General features: G+C 44.9%; 1 protein-coding gene across 5 annotated transcripts in view; it reads left to right on the forward strand.

Annotated features, from left to right (window-relative positions):
• Positions 1–22,896, forward strand: part of alg9 (ALG9 alpha-1,2-mannosyltransferase) — a 215,026-nt gene that overhangs the window by 79,753 nt on the left and 112,377 nt on the right. For all 5 annotated transcript variants that reach the window (XM_052040052.1, XM_052040051.1, XM_052040048.1 and 2 more), the window contains 3 exons: positions 5,031–5,160; positions 8,069–8,216; positions 16,469–16,598. In XM_052040052.1, coding sequence (XP_051896012.1) covers positions 5,031–5,160; positions 8,069–8,216; positions 16,469–16,598 — 408 coding nt within the window. The remainder of the gene's footprint in view (positions 1–5,030; positions 5,161–8,068; positions 8,217–16,468; positions 16,599–22,896) is intronic.

A 22,896-nucleotide genomic window follows, 5' to 3' on the forward strand; every position in this document is an offset into this window, starting at 1 on the left:
CTAAAGTCAATGACCAGCTCTTTTGTTTTGCTGATATTGAGGGAAATGTTGTCATGACACCATGTCATTAAACTCTCTACCTCCTTCCTGTACTCCGACTCATCGTTAGTTGAGATACGGCCCACTACGATGGTATCATCTGCAAACTTGTAAATGGAGTTAGAGCAGAATCTGGCCACGCAATCATGAATATATAGGGAGTAGAGGGCTGAGGATGCAGCCTTGTGGGACACCAGTCTAATGTAGGTGTCTTTACTGTCTAGATGCTTCAGAGATGTTGGCACAACATTGTGGGCCGAAGGGCCTGTACTGTGCTGTAGTGTTCTATGTTCTAGATAAGTGTTGGGCCAGGGAGATGGCGTCTACCGTAGGCCTGTTTCGGCGGTAGGCGAATTGCAGTGGGTCAAAGTTGTCTAGGAGGCTGGTTAATGCGTGTCGTGACCAGCTTCTCGAAGCACTTCATGATGGGGGATGTCAGAGCCACCAGTCAGTAGTCATTAAGGCAAGTTACCTTGTTTTTCTTAGGTACCAGGATGATAGTGGGAACCTCAGATTGAAGCAGGGAGAGGTCAAATACCCCCACCAGCTGATCAGCACAATATCTGACGACACGGCCAGGGACACCATCCGCATCAGATGCTTTCCTCGGGTTCACTCTCTGGAAGACTTATCTTACGTCCTCAGCAATGGCCACAGGTTCAGGTGCATTGGAGGCTGTCAGGGTGGGTGGTGACAAACCAATCCCCTTCTGATCAAAACGTGCATAGAATGCGTTAAGGTCATCAGGAAGGGATGCGCTGTTGTTGATTATGCCGACTTCGTTTTGTAGCCCGTTACAGCATATAAGCCCTGCCACAACTGACGGCTGGTCCGGGACTCTATTTTGCACTGGATGTTGCCTGGATTGGAGAGTTTTAGCTATAAGGAAAGCAAGCAAACAATCTGCTGGAGGAACTCAGTGGATCAAGCAGCATCTGTTGGAAGGAAGAGAATTGTTGACGTTTCGGGTTGAATCCCTGCATCAGGACTGAGAGTTGGAGAGGCGAGGTGGCCAATATAAAGAGGAGAGTGGTGAGATGGGCCTGAGACTGTGGACCGAGGGGTGAGGGGTGAAGGGTAGATGGAGCCAGGAGAGGTGGAGTTGGGAGATAGAGGCAGGCAGGTGATAAGTGGGGGCACATTTGCCTTTTTGTCTTTTTTTGATGCAGGGTTTCGACCTGAAACGTTAATTATCTCTTTCGCCCCCACAGATGCTGCTCGACCCGCTCAGTTCCTCAGCAGATTGTTTGTTGCTCCAGATTCCAGCATCTTTAGTCTCTTGCCTCTCCAGCTATAAGGAGAGGTTGGACAAACTTGGATTGTTTTCTCTGGAATGTCAGAGGCTGAGGGGAGACTTGATAGAAGTTTATAACATTATGAGAGGCAGAGATAGGGTAGACAGCATCTTTTCCCCAGAGTGGAAATACCAAATATTAGAGGACACAGGTTTAAGGTGAGCAGGGGAAAGTTTAAAGGAGATTTATGAGGCAGGTTGTTTTACAGAGAGTGGTAGGTGCCTGGAACGCTTCGTGTGGGTGAATGTGATTTGTTTAATTTGGCATTACAGTTGGCACAGACATGGTGGGCCGAAGGGCCTGTTCCTGTGCCATACTGTTCTATGTTCTGTGATATTAAAGGCAAATGCACTTGGAGAGAATCTCAAGTAAAGAAAATACAAACTGGAATTATGTAAAGGTAATGGTACATGTAAGAACATAACACAAGGACATTTGGCCCATCCTGGCTATTCTGCCGTTCATTAAGATCATGGCTGATCAACCTCAGCACAATGTCCTTCACCATCTCCATGTCTTCACTTAATACCCAGAAATGTAATGATCTCTGTTTGGAATGATCTCTCCACGGTCTTCACAGGTAGAGCAACACCTGCCCCCCCAACACTCTACACTTCCTTTTTTTTCTTTATCAGTCCCCCGGCCCTGGACATCCAGGGTTCCCTGGACTTCCCATTGTCACTGTCCATCCCTTTGGGAACAAAATGGCCCTGAACTTTTTAAGATTCCCACTTCCCAAATGTCGATTACCTGCACGTAGCTTCCCTGAGTCTATGTTTATCAAGTCCTGTCTAATAATATTGAAATCAGCCTTCTGCCAGTTCAGACTCATTTCCAGATTATCCTCATCCCTTTACACGACTCCTTTGAAACTTACCAAGTTATGGACACCAAACTGCTCACCCACTGACACTTTACCAACTTGCCTGGCTTCTCTTCCTGGGATTAGGCCTAGCCCCATCCCTAGTAGGACTATCTACTTTTGACTCTCAAATCTGCTTCAAGACTTGAGATCTTTGCTGATCTGTGATCATTTGGCCTTGTGTGCCATATCCTTTCATACCCCTGGTTAACAAAAACCTATCAATCTCAGATGTAAGATTAACAAATGGCCTAGCCTCAATTGCAGAAGAGTTAAATAGGACTGTTTTCTACTTTCTCACCTGAAAAGCTGTACTTCTAGTCCAAGAATCACTAACCCATAGAAATAGATTCTCTTTATGTTCCCTGACAGTTCCCCACTCTCCCTGTCTCTCAAACTGCATTCAAATTACCTGCCCTAATCTAAATTACAGGGAAAACTTCACTTTGTATCTTAATTCTCTTCCCTTAATTAGAGTTCATGTATCAGCCTATACTGTGCTTCTTCCAAGGCCGATACATCTTTTTGTAAGGTGCAGTACTTAGAACTGCTGAAAATTCTCCTGGTGTGTTCTAGCCAAGCTTCCTTTGTAGAGCTGAGGTCCACCTCCCACCCACCTGTACTCCATTGTCCTCAGTATTAGGGTGTACGTTCCCTCAGCTTTTCTCCTTATTTTCTGTACCTGTCCATTGCATTTTAAGGATCTAGGTACATACAACAGTACAACACAGTCTGCACCGGCCATGAAGCCAATATGAACTAATCCCATCTGCCTGCATGTGGTCCATATTCCTCTATTCCTGCCATCCAGGGCATTCTCACAAAAGGTTACAATATCTGCTCCTCCATCAAACAGCCCAGGTTTTCTCTCTGGCCTCTTGTCAGGTGGAGCCCTGCAACCTTGGGCACTTGGTTTGCTCCTGCTGCCCTGATTGCAAAGGTTAAAAGGTGAAAGGTGACTGTCCAACCACCAGAGCATCTCCACTGATTCCGTAGCATCCTGCCCCTGCCCCATCAATCAGGGATTTGTGACTTGAGTGAGATACAGACACAGCATTGTACAAAAGTTCAACAGCTGCATCTTTAATCAAGAGAATTCTTCTTTAATCTTTTTCGGTTTTGTATTGCCCCTATTGTATACCACCAATGTTAAATACAATTAAATATTACACCAATGTGATTGACACCTTCAACTAGTACTTGTGTTCAATGTGTTGCCATCTGGTAACACGATGAAAAAGTCAATGGATTAAAGAGAAGTGCTTTAACTCCCAAAGCAAACAACACTGTATTAATCAGTCGACAGGTCAGGCTGCATCTTGGACAGGAATGAGTTAATGTTTCAGATCTGAGAATCTTTATCAGAACAGGGAAAGTGAGAAAGGAAGTTAGTTTTCAGTTGCAGAAAAGGTGGAGAGTGATCCACAGACACTGCCTGATCTGCTGAGTCTTTCCAACATTTTTGATTTTATTTCAGATTTCCAACATATGCTTTTTTTAATTTTCCTTTGATATTAGTTAGTGTTGCATGCAACAGGGCTTGTTTGAACATACTTGGAACAATCTAAGGCCTTCAGCTAGGATTCCAGTAAGTTTAGATGTATTTGGACTGGAGTATCTGGGTCTGTTTGAAAAATCTATTTTGATTTGACTTCCATGCATTGGGCATACTGCGAGAAAATATTCATCCAGTCAGGCAGCATCTGTGGAGAGAGAAAGAGAATTAATGGTTCACATCTATGATCTCTCACCAGAACAAAGAAGTTATTAGTGAAATCACCACCTTAATGTCCATGAAAGATGGGTGGGAAGAGAGAACAAAATGGGAACCTGTGGTAGGTTGGAGACCAGGAGAGACTGAATGACCAAGTGATGTTGCTGCCTGAAGGCGGGTGTGGAGGAGAAGGATGTTGAGACATGACCTTTATAAAGGTATATGAAATTATGAAGGGAGTAGATGAGATGAATGGTCACAGTCTTTTCCCCAGAGTAAAGGAGTCTAAACCTAGAGGGCATAGTTTTAAAGTGAGAGAGGGAAAATTTGAATGGGACCTGAGGGGCAACTTTTTCACACAAAGAGTGGTGGGTATATGGAATGAGCTGCCAGAGGAAGTGGTAGAGGTGGGTACAATTACAGTGTTTAAAAGACATTGGGCGGATATGTGGACAGAAAATGCCTGGAGGGATATGGGCCAAACACAGGCAAATGGTATTAACTGGGGTAGATATCTTGGTCGGCATGGGTGAGTTGGGCTGAAGGGCCAGTTTCAATGTTGTACGACTCTGACTCTAAGGAGAGAGATGGGGACAAATGAAATCCGAAATAATAGAAACGGAGAAAGACAACATAAGTGATGCTGGAAATGTGAGCGCAAGGCTGCAATGGCTGGCTGTCCAGAGTTGTTCTGCTTAACGCATTTGATGTTGAGTCCTCAAGTTAGAAGATGAGGTGCTGTTCCTTGAGTTACGCTGAGCTTCATTGGAACAGTGCAGGGAAAAAGAAAGACAGTTTGGAATGGGATTGGGATGGAGGAATGAATGGGTGGGAGAGTTTGGGGCATCTGGAAACTCAGGATAACCAGTCAATTAAGGACTACAGCTGTACATTTGCTTGTATTTTGAACTTCTTCATTGCAGCTTGGATTTAGTGGATATAAAGTTCTATGAAGGGTAGTTCTTGATATAGCTTCCTTGGAGGAGAAGGTTGAAATCAGAGTGCCTGTTGGATCAGCAACATGAGATAAATAACAAGTTATAGGCCCAGGTGGTCCTCAGCAAACATCTTCCTGGTCAATGCTGTTAAGTAACTGTGACATTTTTCTGTCTTTTTACAGAAATCTTACCATTTCCTATTCCAACGATACCGCCCAGAACATTATACAGTCTCCTCTAATTGGCTTGCTTTGGGCACAGTCACCCTGTTCGGATTTCTGTCTTTATCTCGCTCAGTGGCTTTATTCAGAGGTTAGTAGTTGGAAATATTTTATCATGTTTATGTGCAGAAATCTGCTCCCGTTTCATGTGCACTGATAAGCCTTCAATGCTTGCAAAACAGGTAGATATTTGAGCAAGTCTCTGTGTACATTATGGTTGTATATGAAATGTTTCTTCCACAGCTTTTTTCCAAGGTTTTATTGCATATCTCCATCTCTCAAAATCTAATAAATCCAGTGTTAAAGGTTGAATCATAATTAAAGGATATATAACATGTATAATAACTTCAATATAAATCAGATGTGGTACAGGAGCAGAGAAATTTGGTGTATAAGATCATAAGTTGTTGAAAGGGCGGGAACAGAATGTGAAATTTGTCTAAAAACATTGAGTATCCTGTGCACTTATAAATAGAAGCATGGTGTACAAGATCGAGGAAGTCACGGTGAACTGTCTTAAAACACTGTAGTCTTGGGCAAAGCACTGTAAGAACCGAAGACATTAGAAAGGATGCAGAAGAGATTTTGGAGGATTCCAGGGATGAGGGAGTTTAGTTACATGTTCAAACTGAAGAAGCTGGGACTGTTTTTCCTGGAGCAGAGGAGGATGTGGAAGGGTTTGATATCAATATTTAAAATTATGAAGGATGGAGACACATAGAGGATTGGTGGGTCAAGACCAGAGGATATAAAATGCAAGTAATTGGCGAAAGAACCAAAAATGACATGAAGAATAATGTCTTTACCCAGTGACTGGTTAGGGTCTGGGATGAAGGGTCTCAATTTGAAATGTCGACTGTCCTTTCCCTCCATAGCTGCTGTCTGACCTGCTGAGTTCCTCCAGTGTTTCATGTGTTCGTCTAGATTCCAGCCTCTGCAGTCTCTGGATTGCCTTTGCTTAAAACTGGCATTGACTTGATGGAGTGAATGGCCTCTTTTAAGGTTGTAACTGGGTGGAACAGTGGTACAGTTAGTAGAGCGACTGCCTCTCAGCTCCAGTGACCAGGGGTTCGATCGTCACTGTGGGTGCTATCTGTGTGGAGTTTGCATGTTCTCCCTGTGACCCATGGGTTTCCCCCCAGTGCTCCAGTTTGCTCCCACATCCCAGACATGAGGGTCAGTAGGTTAATTGGCTGCTGTAAATTGCCCCAGTGTGTGGGTGAGGGGTAGAATCTGGGGAAGTCGATGGGAATGTGGGGAGAAAAACATGGGATTAGTGTAAGTGGGTGGTTGATGGTCGGTACAGACTCAATGGGCTGGGGCCTGTTTCTGTGATGTATCTCTTTATGTCTTTATGCCTGATCTTCCTTGTTGTCGTACAAAGACAGTCAAGACCTTGTGGTCTTGAGCTGAAACTGGTTGGGGCGGGTGTAATTGGATCAAGCAAACAGACGCAATTTAATCCACATTTTAAACCTCTGCAAACTTTTCATTTTTATAAACATTACAAATTCACATATCCAAATTCATGTAAGCGGCCATGTAATTGCACCCTCCTCTCAGTTAAAGTGTGGTAGATTCCCTCAGGTCTGCCAGGAAATGTACTTCTACATAAGAGTGTGTGTGGGCAGACCTGATAGAGGGATGGGGTGGGCTCCAGTGATGGTCATCAGTGGAGTCCTTTCTCTTCTCAGACTGCAGAGATAATGCCCTATTGCATCTTGACTCTTTAGTCTAATGTGCTGATTTAGAGTCATAGAGTTATACATCACAGAACAGGCCCTTCGGCCCAACTTGTCCATGCTGATCAACCTACCTGAGCTCATCCCATTTGCCTGTATTTAGCCCCTATCCCTCTAAACCTTTCCTATCCATGTACCTGTCATGTATCCATGTACTTTGTAATTGTACCCGCCTCTACCACTTCCTCTCGTAGCTTGTTCCACATACCCACCATCCTCCATGTGGAGAAAGTTGTCCCTCAGGTCCCCTTTAAATCTTTCCCCTCTCACCTGAAACCTTATGCCCTCTATAGTCTTAGTAACACACAAAGGAGCTGAAGGAACTCAGTGGGTCAGGCAACATCTGTGGAGGGAAATGGACAGTCAATGTTTTGAGCTGAGACCCTTCATCGGGACTGGAAAGAAAGTGGGGGGAATAGCCAGTATGAGAAGGTGGCGGGAGGGGTGGAGTGAGAGCTGGCAGGTGATAGGTGGATCCAGGTGAGGGGGGCTGATAGGCAGGTGAGGGAGGGGGGAGAGCGGGAATGATGTGAGGAGCTGGGAGGTGATGGGTGGAAGTGACAAAGGGCTGAAGAAGATGGGATCTGACAGGAGAGGACGGTGGACCATGGAATAAAGGGAAGGAGGTGGGGGAGAGTCTCTTGTGTCTCCCTCTTGTTTTAGACCCCCTGCTGTGGGGGGAGAAAAAAGCTGTGACCATCCACCTTATCTATGCCTCTCATTTATTTAAGCAATACGAATTCCAAGATCTGCCTTGTCAAACTAACATTTCCACACTGTAAAGGATTGAGGGTATAGTCTCCGAGTCATGATTTCATTGACCAGTCATGTACCTGGGAACAGGAATTGAGCTTTCCTTGTCAGCTAGCCAAATGTGTCCATGGCATTTTGGCAATGAATAACAGGAGGACACTGACTGAAGGAAGAGCTAGAGGTGATGCCATGAAAACAAGTGTTAAGATTTGTCATGCGGTACCTTATAAGGTGTGGAACACTGCCTCTGTAGTACATTTCACTACGGAATTGGATAAATATTGCAGAGATCTGAGGAACGAGCAGAGAACCAGATTGCTACTTGGAGCCGGCACGGACTCAGTGTGTTGAATGCTGAGCTTATTGCATCCAGTTTTGGAGAGAAACCTTGGTGTTGAACACGTATATCTGCTCTTCCCGTCCTGCTTTAGGACATAGGGAGATTGGTTTTTAAGTAAACAGGCAAGGAAATTCCATCTTGTTTTCTTGCTGGTTAATTTACAGGTTATCATGCACCACTTGACCTTTACCCAGAGTTCCACCGGATTGCCACCGACCCAAGTATTCATACGGTGCCTGAGGGGAGACCAGTTAACGTTTGCGTTGGAAAGGAATGGTATCGCTTCCCCAGTAGCTTTCTCTTACCTGACAAGTAAGTCACTTTAATGCGTCTACGTGCTTGTGTTTCCCATGTAATGTACCATTTCTGTCTAATGCAGCCTTGCTCAGTACAGCACAGGAACGGGCCCTTCAGCCCACCATGTCTGTGCCAAACACAATGCCAAATTAAACTAAATCCTTTCTGCCTGCACACGGTCCATCTCCCTCCATTCCCTGCATATTCATGCGACTATCTAATAGTCTCTTAAATGGCACTGTCGTATCTGCCTCCATCTCCACCTTGGCAGCCCGTTCCGGGCACCCACCGTCTCTGTGTCAAAAAAACTTGTCCCATACACCTCCTTTAAACTTTCTCCCTTTCACCTTAAAATGCATGTCCTCTAGTACTTGACATTTCTACCCAGGGAATAAGATTCTGACTGTCCACCCTATCTGTGCCTCTCATAATTTTATATACTTTATCAGGTCTCCCCTCAGCCTCCAGAGAAAACAACCCAAGTTTGTCCAATCTCTCCTTATAGCCCATACCCTTTAATCCAGGCAGCATCCTGGGGAACCTCTTCTGCTCCTTTTCCAAAGCCTCCACCTTTCCTGTAATGAGACAACCAGAATTATACCTAATACTCCAAGTGTGGCCTTACCAAAGTTTTGTATGTCTACAACATGACTTCCTAACTCTTATACTCAGTACCCCGACCAATGAAGGCAAGCATGCCATATGCCTTCTTTACCACCCTATCTACTTGCGTGGCCACTTTCTGTGAACTATGGACCCCAAATCCTTTGTACATCAATGCTCTTAAGGGTCCTGCTATTAACTGTGTACTTTCCCTTACATTAGACCTCCCAAAATGTAACACCTCACAATTGCTCAGATCAAACTTCATCTGCCATTTCTCTGCCCATATTACCAACCAGTCTATATCATAGAATATAGAACAGTACAGCACAATACAGGCCCTTCGGCCCACAATGTTGTGCCACCCTTTAAACCTCGCCTAAGACTATCTAACACCTTCCTCCCACATATCCCTCTATTTTAAATTCCTTGATATGCCTATCTAACAATCTCTTGAATTTGACCAATGTACCTGCCTCCACCACTGCCCCAGGCAGTGTATTCCATGCCCCAACCACTCTCTGGGTAAAATACCTTCCTTTGATATCTCCCTTGAACTTCCCACCCATTACTTTAAAGCCATGCCCTCTTGTATTGAGCATTGGTGCCCTGGGAAAGAGGCGCTGGCTGTCTAGTCTATCTATTCCTCTTAGTATTTTGTATACCTCTATCATGTCTCCCCTCATCCTCCTCCTCTCCAAAGAGTAAAGCCCTAGCTCCCTTAGTCTCTCCTCATAATGCATATTCTCTAAACCAGGCAGCATCCTGGTAAATCTCCTCTGCACCCTTTCCAACGCTTCCACATCCTTCCCATAATGAGGCGACCAGAACTGGGCACAGTACTCTAAGTGTGGCCTAACCAGAGTTTTATAGACATCATTACCTCGTGGCTCTTAAACTCGAACCCTCGATTTATGAATGCTAACACCCCATAAACTTTCTTAACTACACCATCCACCTGTGAGGCAACTTTCAGGGATCTGTAGATATGGACCCCCAGATCCCTCTGCTCCTCCACGCTACCCAGAATCCTGCCATTAACTTTGTGCTCTGCCTTGGAGTTTGTCCTTCCAAAGTGTACCACCTCACACTTCTCTGGATTGAACTCCATCTGCCACTTGTCAGCCCAGCTCTGCATCCTATCAATGTCCCTCTGCAATCTTTGACAATCCTCTACACTATCCACAACACCACCAACCTTTGTGTCATCTGCAAATGTGCCAACCCACCCTTCTACCCCCTCATCCAAGTCATTAATAAAAATCGCGAAAAGCAGAGGTCCCAGAACCGATCCTTGTGGGACACCGCTAGTCACAGCCCTCCAATCTGAATGCACTCCCTCCACCACAACCCTCTGCTTTCTACAGGCAAGCCAATTCTGAATCCACGCGGCCAAGCTTCCCTGGATCCCTTGGCCTCTGACCTTCTGAAGAAGCCTACCATGTGGAACCTTGTCAAATCCATGTAGACCACATCTACTGCACTACCCTCATCAATCTGTCTGGTCACCTCCTCAAAGAACACAATAAGGCTTGTGAGACATGATCTGCCTCTCACAAAGCCATGCTGGCTGTCCCTGATCAGACCATGATTCTCTAAATGCCCATAGATCCTATCTCTAAGAATCCTTTCCAACAGCTTGCCCACCACAGACATAAGGCTCACTGGTCTATAATTCCCTGGACTATCCCTACTACCTTTTTTGAATAAGGGGACAACATATGCCACCCTCCAGTCCTCCGGTACCATTCCCATGGACAACGAGGACTCAAAGATCCTAACCAACGGTTCAGCAATCTCCTCCCTTGCCTCGCGGAGCAGCCTGGGGAATATTCCGTCAGGCCCCGGGGACTTACCTGTCCTCATATTTTCTAACAGCTCCAACACATGGTCTCTCTTGATATCAACGTGATATCAATCTTACCAACACTGTTCTCAGTGTCATCAAAGCCCCTCTGCTTGGTGAATACTGAAAAGAAGTATTCATTGAGGACCTCACCCACTTCCACAGCTTCCAGGCACATCTTCCCACCTTTGTCTCTAATCGGCCCTACCTTTACTCTCGTCATCCTTCTGCTCTTCACATAAGTGAAAAAAGCCTTGGCGAGTAGGGTTAAGGAAAACCCCAAGGCCTTTTCGTGTCCCCTTCTTGCTCTCCTCAGCCCCTTCTTAAGTTCCTTCCTTGCTACCCTATACTCCTCAAGAGACCTATCTGATCCTTGCTGCCTAAACCTTATGTATACTGCCTCCTCCTCCTAACTAGATGTTCCACCTCTCTTGTCAACCATGGTTCCTTCACCCTGCCGTTCTTTCTCTGCCTCATTGGGACAAATTTATTCCTAACATCTTGCAAGAGATCCCAGAACAACAACCACATCTCCATAGTACATTTCCCTTCAAAAATGTCATCCCAATTCACACTCGCAAGTTCTAGCCTTATAGCCTCATAATTTGCCCTTCCCCAGTTAAATATTTTCCTGTCCTCTTTGCTCCTATCCTTGTCCATGACAATGCTAAAGGTTAGGGAGTGGTGGTCACTGTCCCCCAAATGCTCACCCACTGAGAGATCTGTCACCTGACATGGTTCATTATCTAATATGGCATTTCCTCTAGTTGGCCTGTCAACATCCTGTGACAGGAATCAGTCCTGGACACACTTAACAAACTCTGCCCCATCTGAACCTTTGGTACTAAGTAGTGCCAATCAATATTTGGCAAGTTGAAGTCTCCCATGATAATAAACCTGTTATTTTTGTACCTTTCCAAAATCTGCCTCCTGATCTGCTCCTCAGTATCCTTGCTGCTATCAGGGGTCCTATAGAATACACCCAGTAGAGTAACTACTCCTTTCTTGTTCCTAACTTCCACCCATACTGACTCTGGAGAGGATCCTTCTACATTATCTACCCTTTCTGCAGCTGTAATAGTATCCCTGACCAGTAACGCCACCCCTCCTCCTCTTCTCCCCCCCTCGTCCTCTTCTCCCCCCCCATCACAAGATCACAAGACAAGGGAGCAGAAGCAGGCCATTCGGCCCATCGAGTCTGCTCCAAGGAAAGGGAAATAGAAATGAGAAATCCGGGAAACACTGAAATCCGGGAATATTCAGTATCCTTTCCTGCCCTGGTGATAGCCAAGTCTCTGCAAGAGTCACAATATCATAGTTCCATGTATTTATCCAAGCTCTCAGTTCATCACTCTTATTCCTGATACTTCCTGCATTTAAGTAAATGCACTTTAGCCCATCCACCTTACTACTTTTATACCCTATACTCTGCTTCTCCTTCCTCAAAGCCTCTCTATATGTTAGATCTGACTTTACTCCGTGCACTTCTTCCTCTGACCTATCCCTCCAGTTCCCATCCCCCTTGCAAACTGGTTTAAACCCTCCCGAACCACATTAGCAAACCTGCCTGCAAGGATATTGGTCCCCCTCGAGTTCAGGTGTAACCCATCCAATCTGTACAGATCCCACCTCCCCCAGAAGAGATCCCAATGATGCAAAAATCTAAAACCTTGCCCCCTGCACCAACTCCTCAGCCACACATTCATCTGCCATCTCCTCCTATTCTTACCTTCACTGTCATGTGGCACTGGCAGCAATCCTGAGATTGCTACACTTGAGGTCCTGTTCTTCAGCCTTCTGCCTAGCTCCCTAAACTCACTTTTCAGGACCTCATCCCTCTTTCTACCTATGTCGTTGGTACCAACATGTACCACGACTTCTGGCCGCTTTCCCTCCTTCACAAGAATGCTGTGGACCTGATCAGAGACAACCTGGACCCTGGCACCTGGGAAGCAACATACCATCTGGTATTCTCATTCACATCCACAGAACCTCTTGTCTGTTCCTCTGACTATTGAGTCCCCTATCACTATTGCCCTCCTCTTCTCCTCCCTTCCCTTCTGGGCAGCAGGACCAGTCCCAGTGCCAGAGACCTGGCTACTGCTGCTTGATCCCTGTAGGTCATCCCTCTCAACAGCATCCAAAGCGGAATACCTGTTTTTGAGGGGAACAGCCTCCGGGGTCCTCTGCACTGTCTGCCTGTTCCCTTTCCCTTTCTCTCCCCTGACAGTCGCCCATCTCTCTGCCTTCTGAACCCTAGAAGTACCTGCTCTAAGGGGGGGGGGGTGACTGTCTCCTGATGCACAGCATCTACATAACTCTCTCCCTCCGTGATGCTCCACAGTGTCTGAAGCTGCAACTCCAGCTCATCAATTCTGAGCTGAAGTTCCTCCAGCCTCAAGCACTTACTGCAGATGTGGTCACTGTGCACCACAGCAGGGTCCACTAGCTCCCACATCATGCAGCTGCAGCACATCGCCTTGCCCTTCATCTGAGCTAGTTTTTTTCTTACCTAGCTGTAGTCTACTTGAAAGTTATAACAATAACAGTAAACCTTACTTCTACTTACCAGCTACTCACCAGTGTTGTTGCAGATGGTCTCCGCCTCTTGATGCTGAAGCCTGTTGTGCCAAAGCCACTCACTCTGACTCTGTCCACTCCAACAATGGCCGCTCCAAAATGGCTGCTCCGCTTGATAAAACCTTTTTATTGGCCCTTCTAAATTAGCCCGGACCTGTGAGGGACCCGCTGCTCCTTGGTCTCTCAGCTCCTCTCGTTGTCTTGGCGAAGCAGCCAGCATAATTAAGGACCCCACCTACCCAGGACATTCTCTCTTCTCCCTTCTTCCATTGGGTAGAAGATACAGGAGCCTGAGGGCACATACCACCAGACTTAAGGACAGCTTCTATCCCACTGTGATAAGACTATTGAACGGTTCCCTTATACAATGAGGTGGACTCTGACCTCACGATCTACCTTGTTGTGACCTTGCACCTTATTGCACTGCACTTTCTCTGTAGCTGTGACACTTTACTCTGTACTGTTATTGTTTTTACCTGTACTACATCAATGCACTCTGTACTGACTCAATGTAACTGCACTGTGTAATGAACTGACCTGTACGATCAGTATACAAGTTTTTCACTGTACCTTGGTACAAGTGACAATAATAAACCAAAGTCAAAAGTAAAAAAGCCCATGAAAACCCAAACTTTAAAGGGTTTTAGACCTGACCTGTGAGGGACCCACTGCTCCTTGGTCCCTCAGCTCCTGATCCTGCTGCATCCTTTGACAACCTTCCTCACTATCCACAATTCCGCCAATTTTCATGTCGTCTACAAACTTACATGGTCACAGACTTCCAGTCAGAATGGCACCACTCCGCCACTACACCTTGCCTTCCATGGACACCACACCGATTTTTAACCTAATCTACCAAGTTTCCATGGATCCCATGTCCTTCATCTTCTAGATCAGCCTACTATGAGGGATCCTGTCGAAAGTCCCTGTAGACAACATCCACTGACCTGCCCTCATCAATCATTTTTGTCACCTCCTCAAAAAACTCAATCAAGTTTGTAAGACGTGGTGTCCCCTGCATAAAGCCATGTTGACTATCCCTAATAAATCTGTGCTTTTCCAGATCTGAGTCGATCCTATCCCTAAGAATATTCTTCAATATCTTCCTTACCACTGATCTAAGACTCATCAATGTGTGTCTCTATTGTGGTTTGTAAGACAAGTTTTTCACTGTACCTTGGTACAAGTAACAATAATAAACCAATACCAATACTTTAAACAGAGGAACAACATTAGCTGTTCTCCAGTCCTCTGGGACCTCACCTGTGGCTAAAGAAGATACAAGGATCTCTGTCAAGGCCTCGGTAATCTTCCTTCATATGTCTCTCAATAACCTGCGATAGATCCCATCAGGCCTTGGGGACTTATCCACCTTAATGTTCTTCAAGAGCCCCAACACCACTCTTCCTTGATATCAGCATGCCCCTCCTTGATCCCGCTAACATAGAACAGTACAGCCTACTATCCTACATGTCCTTCTCCTTGATGAATACTAATGTATTCACCCACTTCCTCTGGTGCCCCGGACCCTTCGTGGCCCCTTTTAGTCCTCCTGATTCCCTGTTTTCTTTATATTCCTCAAAGGTCCCATCTGCTTTCAGCTTCCGAAACCTTACATGTGTTCCCTTTTCCTTTTTGACTAAATTTTCAACATCTCCCATCGTCCAAGGTTCCCGAACCTTGCCATCCTCATCTTTCTTCCTCACAGGAATATGTCGGTGCTCCATCCTGGCCAGCCAGCCTCTAAACAACTGTCAGACGTGGACTTTCCTAATAACAGCTGCCCTCCCCAGATCCTGCCTAATACTGATGCAATTAACCTTTCCCCAACTTAACGTCTTCCCCTGAAGTCCAGTCTTGTTCTTATCCATAACTATCTGAAAACTTGCAGAGCAGTGATCTCTGTCCCCAAGATGCTCTCCCACTGAAACCCCAATCACCTGGCCAAATGCAGCCATGCTAATAAGATTAGAAGCACTATTCCACCATTAAAGTCCATGCAGGGAGCGTTGCATTGATTTGCGTTTGTTGTCATTGCTATGCTAAAGTCGAAGTCTTCCCTTCCATATCTGTGTCAGTTATGGCTCAGTAGGCCCTATTTCTGGGTTCTGGGTTTATGCCAGAGAGCCGAACATAAGATTCCTGCTGACACAACCAAAGGGTTGAAGCATTGTCAGAGGTGCCATGTTTCAGATGAGATGTTAAACTGAAGCTTTGTCTGCTCTGTTGGGGAGAGATAAAAGACCGTGTGCTGAATTGCATAACAGCAGCGGAATTATTCCTTGCCCACTCATTATCTCTCAGAACAGCATCATGGTATGCATTTGCCCTAAAGAGTAACAATCTGCAGGGTCCTGATGCAGGATTTTGACCCAAAGTGTCGACAGTTCCCTTTCTCCCCCACAATTGCTTTTTTCTAAACATCAGGATCAGGTTTATTATCACTGACATATGTTGTGAAATTTATTGTTTTGCAGCAGCAGTACAGTGCAAGACATAAAAATTACTGTAAGTTGCAAAAATAAATAAAGAGTGCAAAAGAGGAATAATGAGGTCGTGTTCATGGGTTCATGGACCGTTCAGAAATCTGGTGGCAGAGGGGAAGAAGCTGTTTCTAAAAAATTGAGTGTGGGTCTTCAGGGTCCTGTCCCTCCTTCCCGATGGGAGTAACGAGAAGAGGGCATGTCCTGGATGGTGAGGGTTCTTAATGATGGACGCCGCCTTCTTGAGGCACCGCCTCTTGAAGATGTCCTTGATGGTGGGGAGGGTTGTGTCTGTAATTGGGCTGGCTGAGTCTACAACCCTCTGCAGCCTCTTTTGATCCTGTGCATTGGAGCCTCCGTACCAGGCGGTGATATAACAGTGTGAATGCTCTCCACTGTACATCTGTAGAAATTTGCAGGAGTCTTTGGTGACATACCTAATCTCCTCAAGTTCCAAACACTGCTGGTGTGCCTTCTTCATGATTGCATCAATGGGTTGAGCCCAAGATAGATCCTCTGAGATGTTGATGCCCAGGAACTTGAAGCTGCTCACCCTGTCCACTGTCGATTTGCTGAGTTCCTCCAGAAAATTGTTTGTTACTCCACATTCCTGCATCTGTAGGCTCTTGTGTCTCCCCTAAAGAGTAACTATTCTTACGACTGGAACCTGCTCTAAGATAAGAGGAAGACTAAAGCTGGTGATATTGTTTGTTTCATCGAAGAGCAGAATAAAGCTATGTCTTTCTCTTCCCCAGCTGGCAGCTTCAGTTCATTGCTTCAGAATTTCGAGGGCAGCTCCCAAAGCCCTTTGCCAAAGGACGAAGAGCAACTCGAATTGAGCCAACGGATATGAACGACCAAAACCGTGAAGAACCATCACGATATGTAAGTGAAGGACTTTATATTTGTTGTATGTTTTAATGAATAAAAAGATGGAGGATTAACACAGGAGAACTGGAATCAAATACTTTCTATCTGGTGTAACTTTGGTAATGAAAAGAGTAGATTTCTCCTGAGACACGAGATTCTGCAGACGCTGGAATCTGGAGCAACACATAAAATGCTGGAGGAACTCAGCAGGTCAGGCAGCATCTACGATTTCTCTCGAGCTCTGCACCAACAATCCATGTCAGACTCACTATGGCCACCCTTCACACGTGGATGGTATTTTGCAGCAAACAAAATAGTTTGCTCGTCAGTGCTTCTGAGATTCTTTCACAGAACCTAGTTGGGTAAAAGGCTGTTTCCCCAGTTGCCAGACACACACCATGGTTGGTAGTCATTCTCGACTTGCCCCATCCTCCCACTGCGCCCGGCCCCTCCCTCCCTGTGCCTATCCCCTCCCCTCCTGCTCCCCCCACCCCCTGGTACCCAGCTCCTCCCCCTGCACTCGACCTGCTGAGTATTTCCAGCAATTTACATCTTCAGAACCTTACATGTTTCAACAAGATCACCTCGCATTCTGAATTACTGAACTATAATGACTATATCCCAACCTGGCCAGCCTTTACTCGTGAGTGAACAACAGCAGAGTTGTAACCAGACTTTGGTACTTTTATACTCCATTCCCACTTGCAATAGGCCAGAATTCCATTTGTCTTCCTCAGTATTTGTTGTATCTCAGTATTTGCCTTCCTCAGTATTTGCCTTCCTCAGTATTTGTTGTATCTGTCTGCTCACTTTGTTTCACGTGAGAGGACGTCCAGGTCTGTGCAGTGACATCCTTTCGGCTTTCTTCATTTAAACAATATCCTGGTTGTTTGTTTTCTCTGCCTAAGTACATAACCTAACATTTCCCCACATTCTACCCCCAGCTAGGTGTTTCCTACTCACTTGCCTCTCTGGATAATTCCATCTAGAGGCAGCTTGTTGATGGAATGTAGCAGGAGCTTCTTTGAGGCCTTGGAAATAGATCCTTGAAGGACTTTAAACAAAGGACACAGAAATTATTCTTGGGGACTTTTGTCTGCAGTAGGATGTGTCAGTGTGAAAACGTGTGTTATACTCAGCTGCCCAATGGAGGAGGCGTTGCTGGAAGCTGCTGTGTTTGACCTTGTCAGAAGTAAATGATGCACCAATGGCCAGCATCACGAATTGTGTTGAAAAGGTCACCCCTCAGATCCCCTTTAAACCTCCTCCCTCTCACCTTAAACCTTTGCCCTCTGTCTTTAGACACCCCGACCATGGGAAACAGACACTGGTGATCTACCCTGTCTGTACCTCTCATAATTTTAAGTACCTCCAACAACTCGCCTCTCAGCCTCCTTTGCTCCAGGGGAAACAGACCCAGTCTATCTAACCTCTCTTTATAACTCAAGCCCTCCAATCTTTTCTGCACCCTCTTCAGTGCAGCCACGTCCTTCCTGTAGTGCGGTGACCAGAACTGCCCACAATGCTCCAAGTGCAGCCTAACCAATGCTTCGAATAACTGAAGCATGACATACCAAAGTGTTGGTAGACAAAGTCCGAGTTCCAATTCTTGCAAGTTAGGAGTTCAACCAGGCAGTGAGTTGAATGGAAGTACTTCAGTTCAATATCTCGTGACACCTTGCAAGGCAACTCAAGACACTTAGAAAAACCAACAGTCAGATTGAATTACCCGCTAAAACGTGGTTACACATTTGTTTCCTGGTACTAATTAAATATCTTAATATGTGTATATGGTAGTTTTGAGTCTGTCAAGTATTCCATATTGTTGCAGATGCAAAACATTATTTTGAAAAGAATAGAAAGAGAAAACAAGGCAGTGACTCCATTGAAGAGAGGAGCTGAACAGCTTTAAACTGACGTTCCTGGCGAGGAGTGCCAGTAATTAAACAACAATCCAACACAGTAGGAAGTGCAGTAAATACGCAGCAGGTCCAGCACATCTGTGGAGTGGGAAAAGTTAATACTCCCTCTCCACAGATATTTCTCAGCCTGCTGAATATTTCTAATACTTTTCAGATATCCAGCATCTGCAGTATTTTCTATTTGGCACGGGTTCCATGCTGTTTCTTGTCTGAAACTGGAGAACCTGACATTTATGAGCACCTCCCAATCTACAGAGAAATATCTTCAACAACAAAATCTCCTGACATCAGTCTCAGGATCCAGCTGAGAACAATGAAGCTGCATTCAGCTCAGCAAGTTGGTATTTACTAGTCACACTCATTTTTCCTCTTTCATGCCTATTTTTATTTTAGTGGGATAAGTGGGGCTATATTGAGATGAATCCACCATTTTCATTTTTTATTAATGCCTACCAGTCTCGTAGCTGTTCATCTTTCCGATCCCTGGCAGTTTCATGGTTTAGTGAAAATCACCTGAAATTTTCTTATAGGAGAGACATTTGTCCAATCAAACAGGCCTGATCTTAAACCCAGGCCCAAGGGTTGCAGACTGCAGGACATTTTATTAGCATGTCACCATTTTTCAACAGTTACAGTAATTTACTTAATGGTATATTTAGCACAGTGTTCTTTGCTGAGCTGTACATGTGTTTAGTATGTACATTCAGCTTATTTATTCTTTAAGCTATCTTTAATGTCAGTGAACCATTCCATTCTTGTTCTATCATTGCTTGTATGAGTTCTTCCACCATTCAAGTGGACTTGATGACTGACCAGGAAGTAGTGATTGAATTTCTATCTTAGACCTAAATACTTGCACAGTGAAAATGTACAAGGTAATTAAAGCTTTAAGTTTCCACATACATAAAAAGAGTGCTTTTCTTACTGTTCTGCTGGTGAATCCAAATGCGTCTGTGTGAAAAGTTACCAGTGATGTTCTTCCAATCCTCTACCAGGAGATGTGCATGAATGGGTTTCTGTTCCCCGTTCACTTCCCACAAGACAAGGGTGGAAAACCTTTTGGTTTCACATCATTTGAACCAGTGCGAGTCAAATGAAAATACATCCCTGCTGGAATGACGATCCCCAATAAACAAAAGCATGTATGCATACAGGTACACTGATGTACTCAGACAGAAAAAGTCATCGGCATACATGGAAGAGCACAGCAAACATAGACATACGTGACACCTGCATGCATACAAAAATGGGTAGATGCATGCACACATACAGACACCTGTGCACACACATGGATCAGGCGAGAGTAAACTTTTAATTGTAGCATTGTGCAGATATCATCCACCATTCCATGGAGTGCCCCCATATCGATATCTATGGGAGAAGTATGCCCATTTAATTTTTGCATAACCACATCCAAGTATAGCCTCTAATTTTGCATTTGAGAGCAAGACTAACGTTAAATATCAACCAAGACTGCGATTTGGTTTTGCATTGAAACTGCACTGTAGTCTTGTGTGTAGGTTGATATCTAGGTTACTAAAATATGGAATTTACATCGAAGCTTTTTGCCTCTTACTGAACTTATTTTGTAATATTTTAGTCCTGAAATTGAGTAATTTCCACACTGGAACAACTTGGCATCTTTATGTTCCAAATGGAAAATTATCCATACCCTGGAGTTTCTCCCACAGAGTAGATTACCAGATTGGAAGTCATTTAATAGTTATTTAATTGTAGTAAATGATGTGGTTACAATCTATACTATGATTGTCTCAATATAAAACCACGGTAGCTGCAATAACTACTGTATCTTGTCAAAATACTACTGCACTGTGGAAGTTTGACAACGCTACATTATTTTCTCCAAAGTGGTACTCAAGGGTGGGATTGCAATACTCATTTTATTTGGTATTTAATTATAAATGGTTGCAGGAATCTTAGACTAAGAATAGAATAAAATTTCTGGGAAATGTCATAGGTGCAAAGTGTACTGAATGGTGATGACTGGATGGGAGGTTGGTGTGACTCAGAAGGTAGGAAGGAATTGGAGATGTGGTCCAAAATTGTAGGTACTCTGGTTGAGTTTCAGAGAGCTGCCAGGGAAAGGAAGAGTCAGTGCTAGGAAACTGGTTGTAATATGAACTGAAGACAATCCACTCGGTTAGTTGTAGGAAATTTCTGCTCCGCTGCTGAAAGGCCTGGATAGAGTGGACGTGGAGAGGATGTTTCCAGTAGTGGGAGAGTCTAGGACCAGAGGGCACAGCTTCAGAATAGAAGGATGTCCCTTTAGAACAGCGATGAGGAGGAATTTCTCTAGCCAGAGGGTGGTGAGTCTGTGGAATTTATTCACACAGATGGTTGTGGAGGCCAAGTCATTGGCTATATTTAAAGTGGAGGTTGATAGGTTCTTGATTAACAAGGGCATCAAAGGTTATGGGGAAAAGGCAGGAGAATGAGTTTGAGAAGGGAAAAATAAATCAGCCATGATCGAATGGAAGAGCAGACTCGATGGGCTGAATGGCCTAATTCTGCTCCTATGTCTTATGGACGTTAGACTTATGGTCTGACGACTTAGAGACTATGAAGGGATAAAGGAAGGAGGCAGTGATGATGTGGCGGTGGGTGTCATTAGTTTAGTTTACAAATGAAACGGTGTGTTTTTTGAAGATTTTGCGAATGAAAGTCTATGATGTGACACTGTAGGAAATGGTGTGTGTGGGAGTGAATGCATTGCTGGTGTTTCTCCAAGTTTGTTGGATAGATAAGAATGGAACCCAATGAGTATCGCCTCATGCAGCTTGCTGCTGATGGAGAGGCTTTGAAATATGGTGTGGTCACCCACGTTAAAGGCTGTAGACAGCTGAAGAAGGAAGAGGAGGGATGGATGACTTTTGCCACAGTGTGTGGGATGTCCAGCCTCTAATGACTTTCAGTCTGTGGCAGGGCTGGAAACATTTGGACAAGGAGTTCTAGGTAAAAGGGGTCTGAGTTTGGGAGTCTCCAACGTAATGAGGACTTGAAAAGAACAGGAAGTTGGAGATAGGAGAGTCATTTACAAGAATGAAAGGGTCAAGCGTGGTTTGTTTTTGAGGAGAGGGGTGATGTTGGCAAATTTGAAAGAAAAAACATTAGAGGAGAGAATCATTGACAACCTCACGGGGACCCAACGGGTGGCCAGCATTTGGGGGTGGGAGTTGGGTGGTCACTGGGGGTGGAAGTTGGGTGATCACTGGGGTGGGAGTTGGGTGGTCATTGGGGGTGGGAGTTGGGTGGTCACTGTTTGGGGATGGGAGTCTGGGACATCAATAATAAAAGACGCTTGGACAAGTACACGGATAGGAAAGGTCCAGAGGGGTATGGGCCAAACACAGCCAAAGGGATTAGTGCAGATAGGCACCTTGGTTGGCATGGATGAGTTGGACTGGAGGGCCTATGTATGTGCTGTATGACTCTCTGACTCTTTTGCGTATCGAACAATTTCCTAAATTCACCCCCTCCAGAACTGTGCAATAGGTCAGTTGGCTTCTGACAAATAAAAATGGGTTACCTATTCCAATTGCCATTCTCCTGTTATGTTTCAGGTCTCCATCCATTCCTTGGTTTTGTTATTATTTCCTCCATTGAAGTAGCATTTTTTGGTGGTCAATTCTCACGCAGCCAATCAGGAGCCTGGCACGTTACCTACTGTGCAAAAACTTTTGAGTTCCTGCCAACTTGGCCAAGTAATTCTGTGGTGGGGAAAACAAAAGCAGGCTGGCAGCAAGTAGCAGCCTGCTTTAGGCACCAACTGATCACATTGTGTGGAGTCAATTTGTCTATAGCTGTAGATTTGACCACTCGTTTCCTTTTGTGATGGGAACCATACCTATTATCAGCCAGCCTTTACTTTCAGTATGAAGCTGGTTGTTTGCGCTGTTAATCACAGTGCTGCTTTCACAGCCTGCTTGACCAGTAAAGAAAACGAAAGGTGTCAAAGAGATCATTGCAGGCATGATAAATGATGCTGGCTGAAATAAAGAGCAGGCTGACTCCAATACTGGAGTGGAGCCAATTGTTCCAGTGTTTTTGGAAGCTTGCCAATGGAACTGTGGCAGTTTGGAAATAATGCAAAGGAATTGTGGTTACTTAAGTCATTTCAGACACATCTTAAGGACAAGCCTGTGTTTTTTTTGTCTTATTGAAATACCTTCAGCTGAAGCAGTGAGTGTTTTTCTAACTCATCTAAAATAAAAGAGAACTCCATGTCTAAATTTTCAGTTGTGCACAGTCTTTTCAAGGGAAAAGGGCAGGGGACTTCTCCCTGGTATGCTGGCAACGTGCACCTCTCACTCAACAGCAGTAACACACATTATCAGCTCATTATCAGGCTGTTGTTGGGGGAGTTTGCATTG

This window comes from Pristis pectinata, chromosome 27 (assembly GCF_009764475.1).
Source record: "Pristis pectinata isolate sPriPec2 chromosome 27, sPriPec2.1.pri, whole genome shotgun sequence".
In the NCBI taxonomy this organism is placed as follows: Eukaryota; Metazoa; Chordata; class Chondrichthyes; order Rhinopristiformes; family Pristidae; genus Pristis; species Pristis pectinata.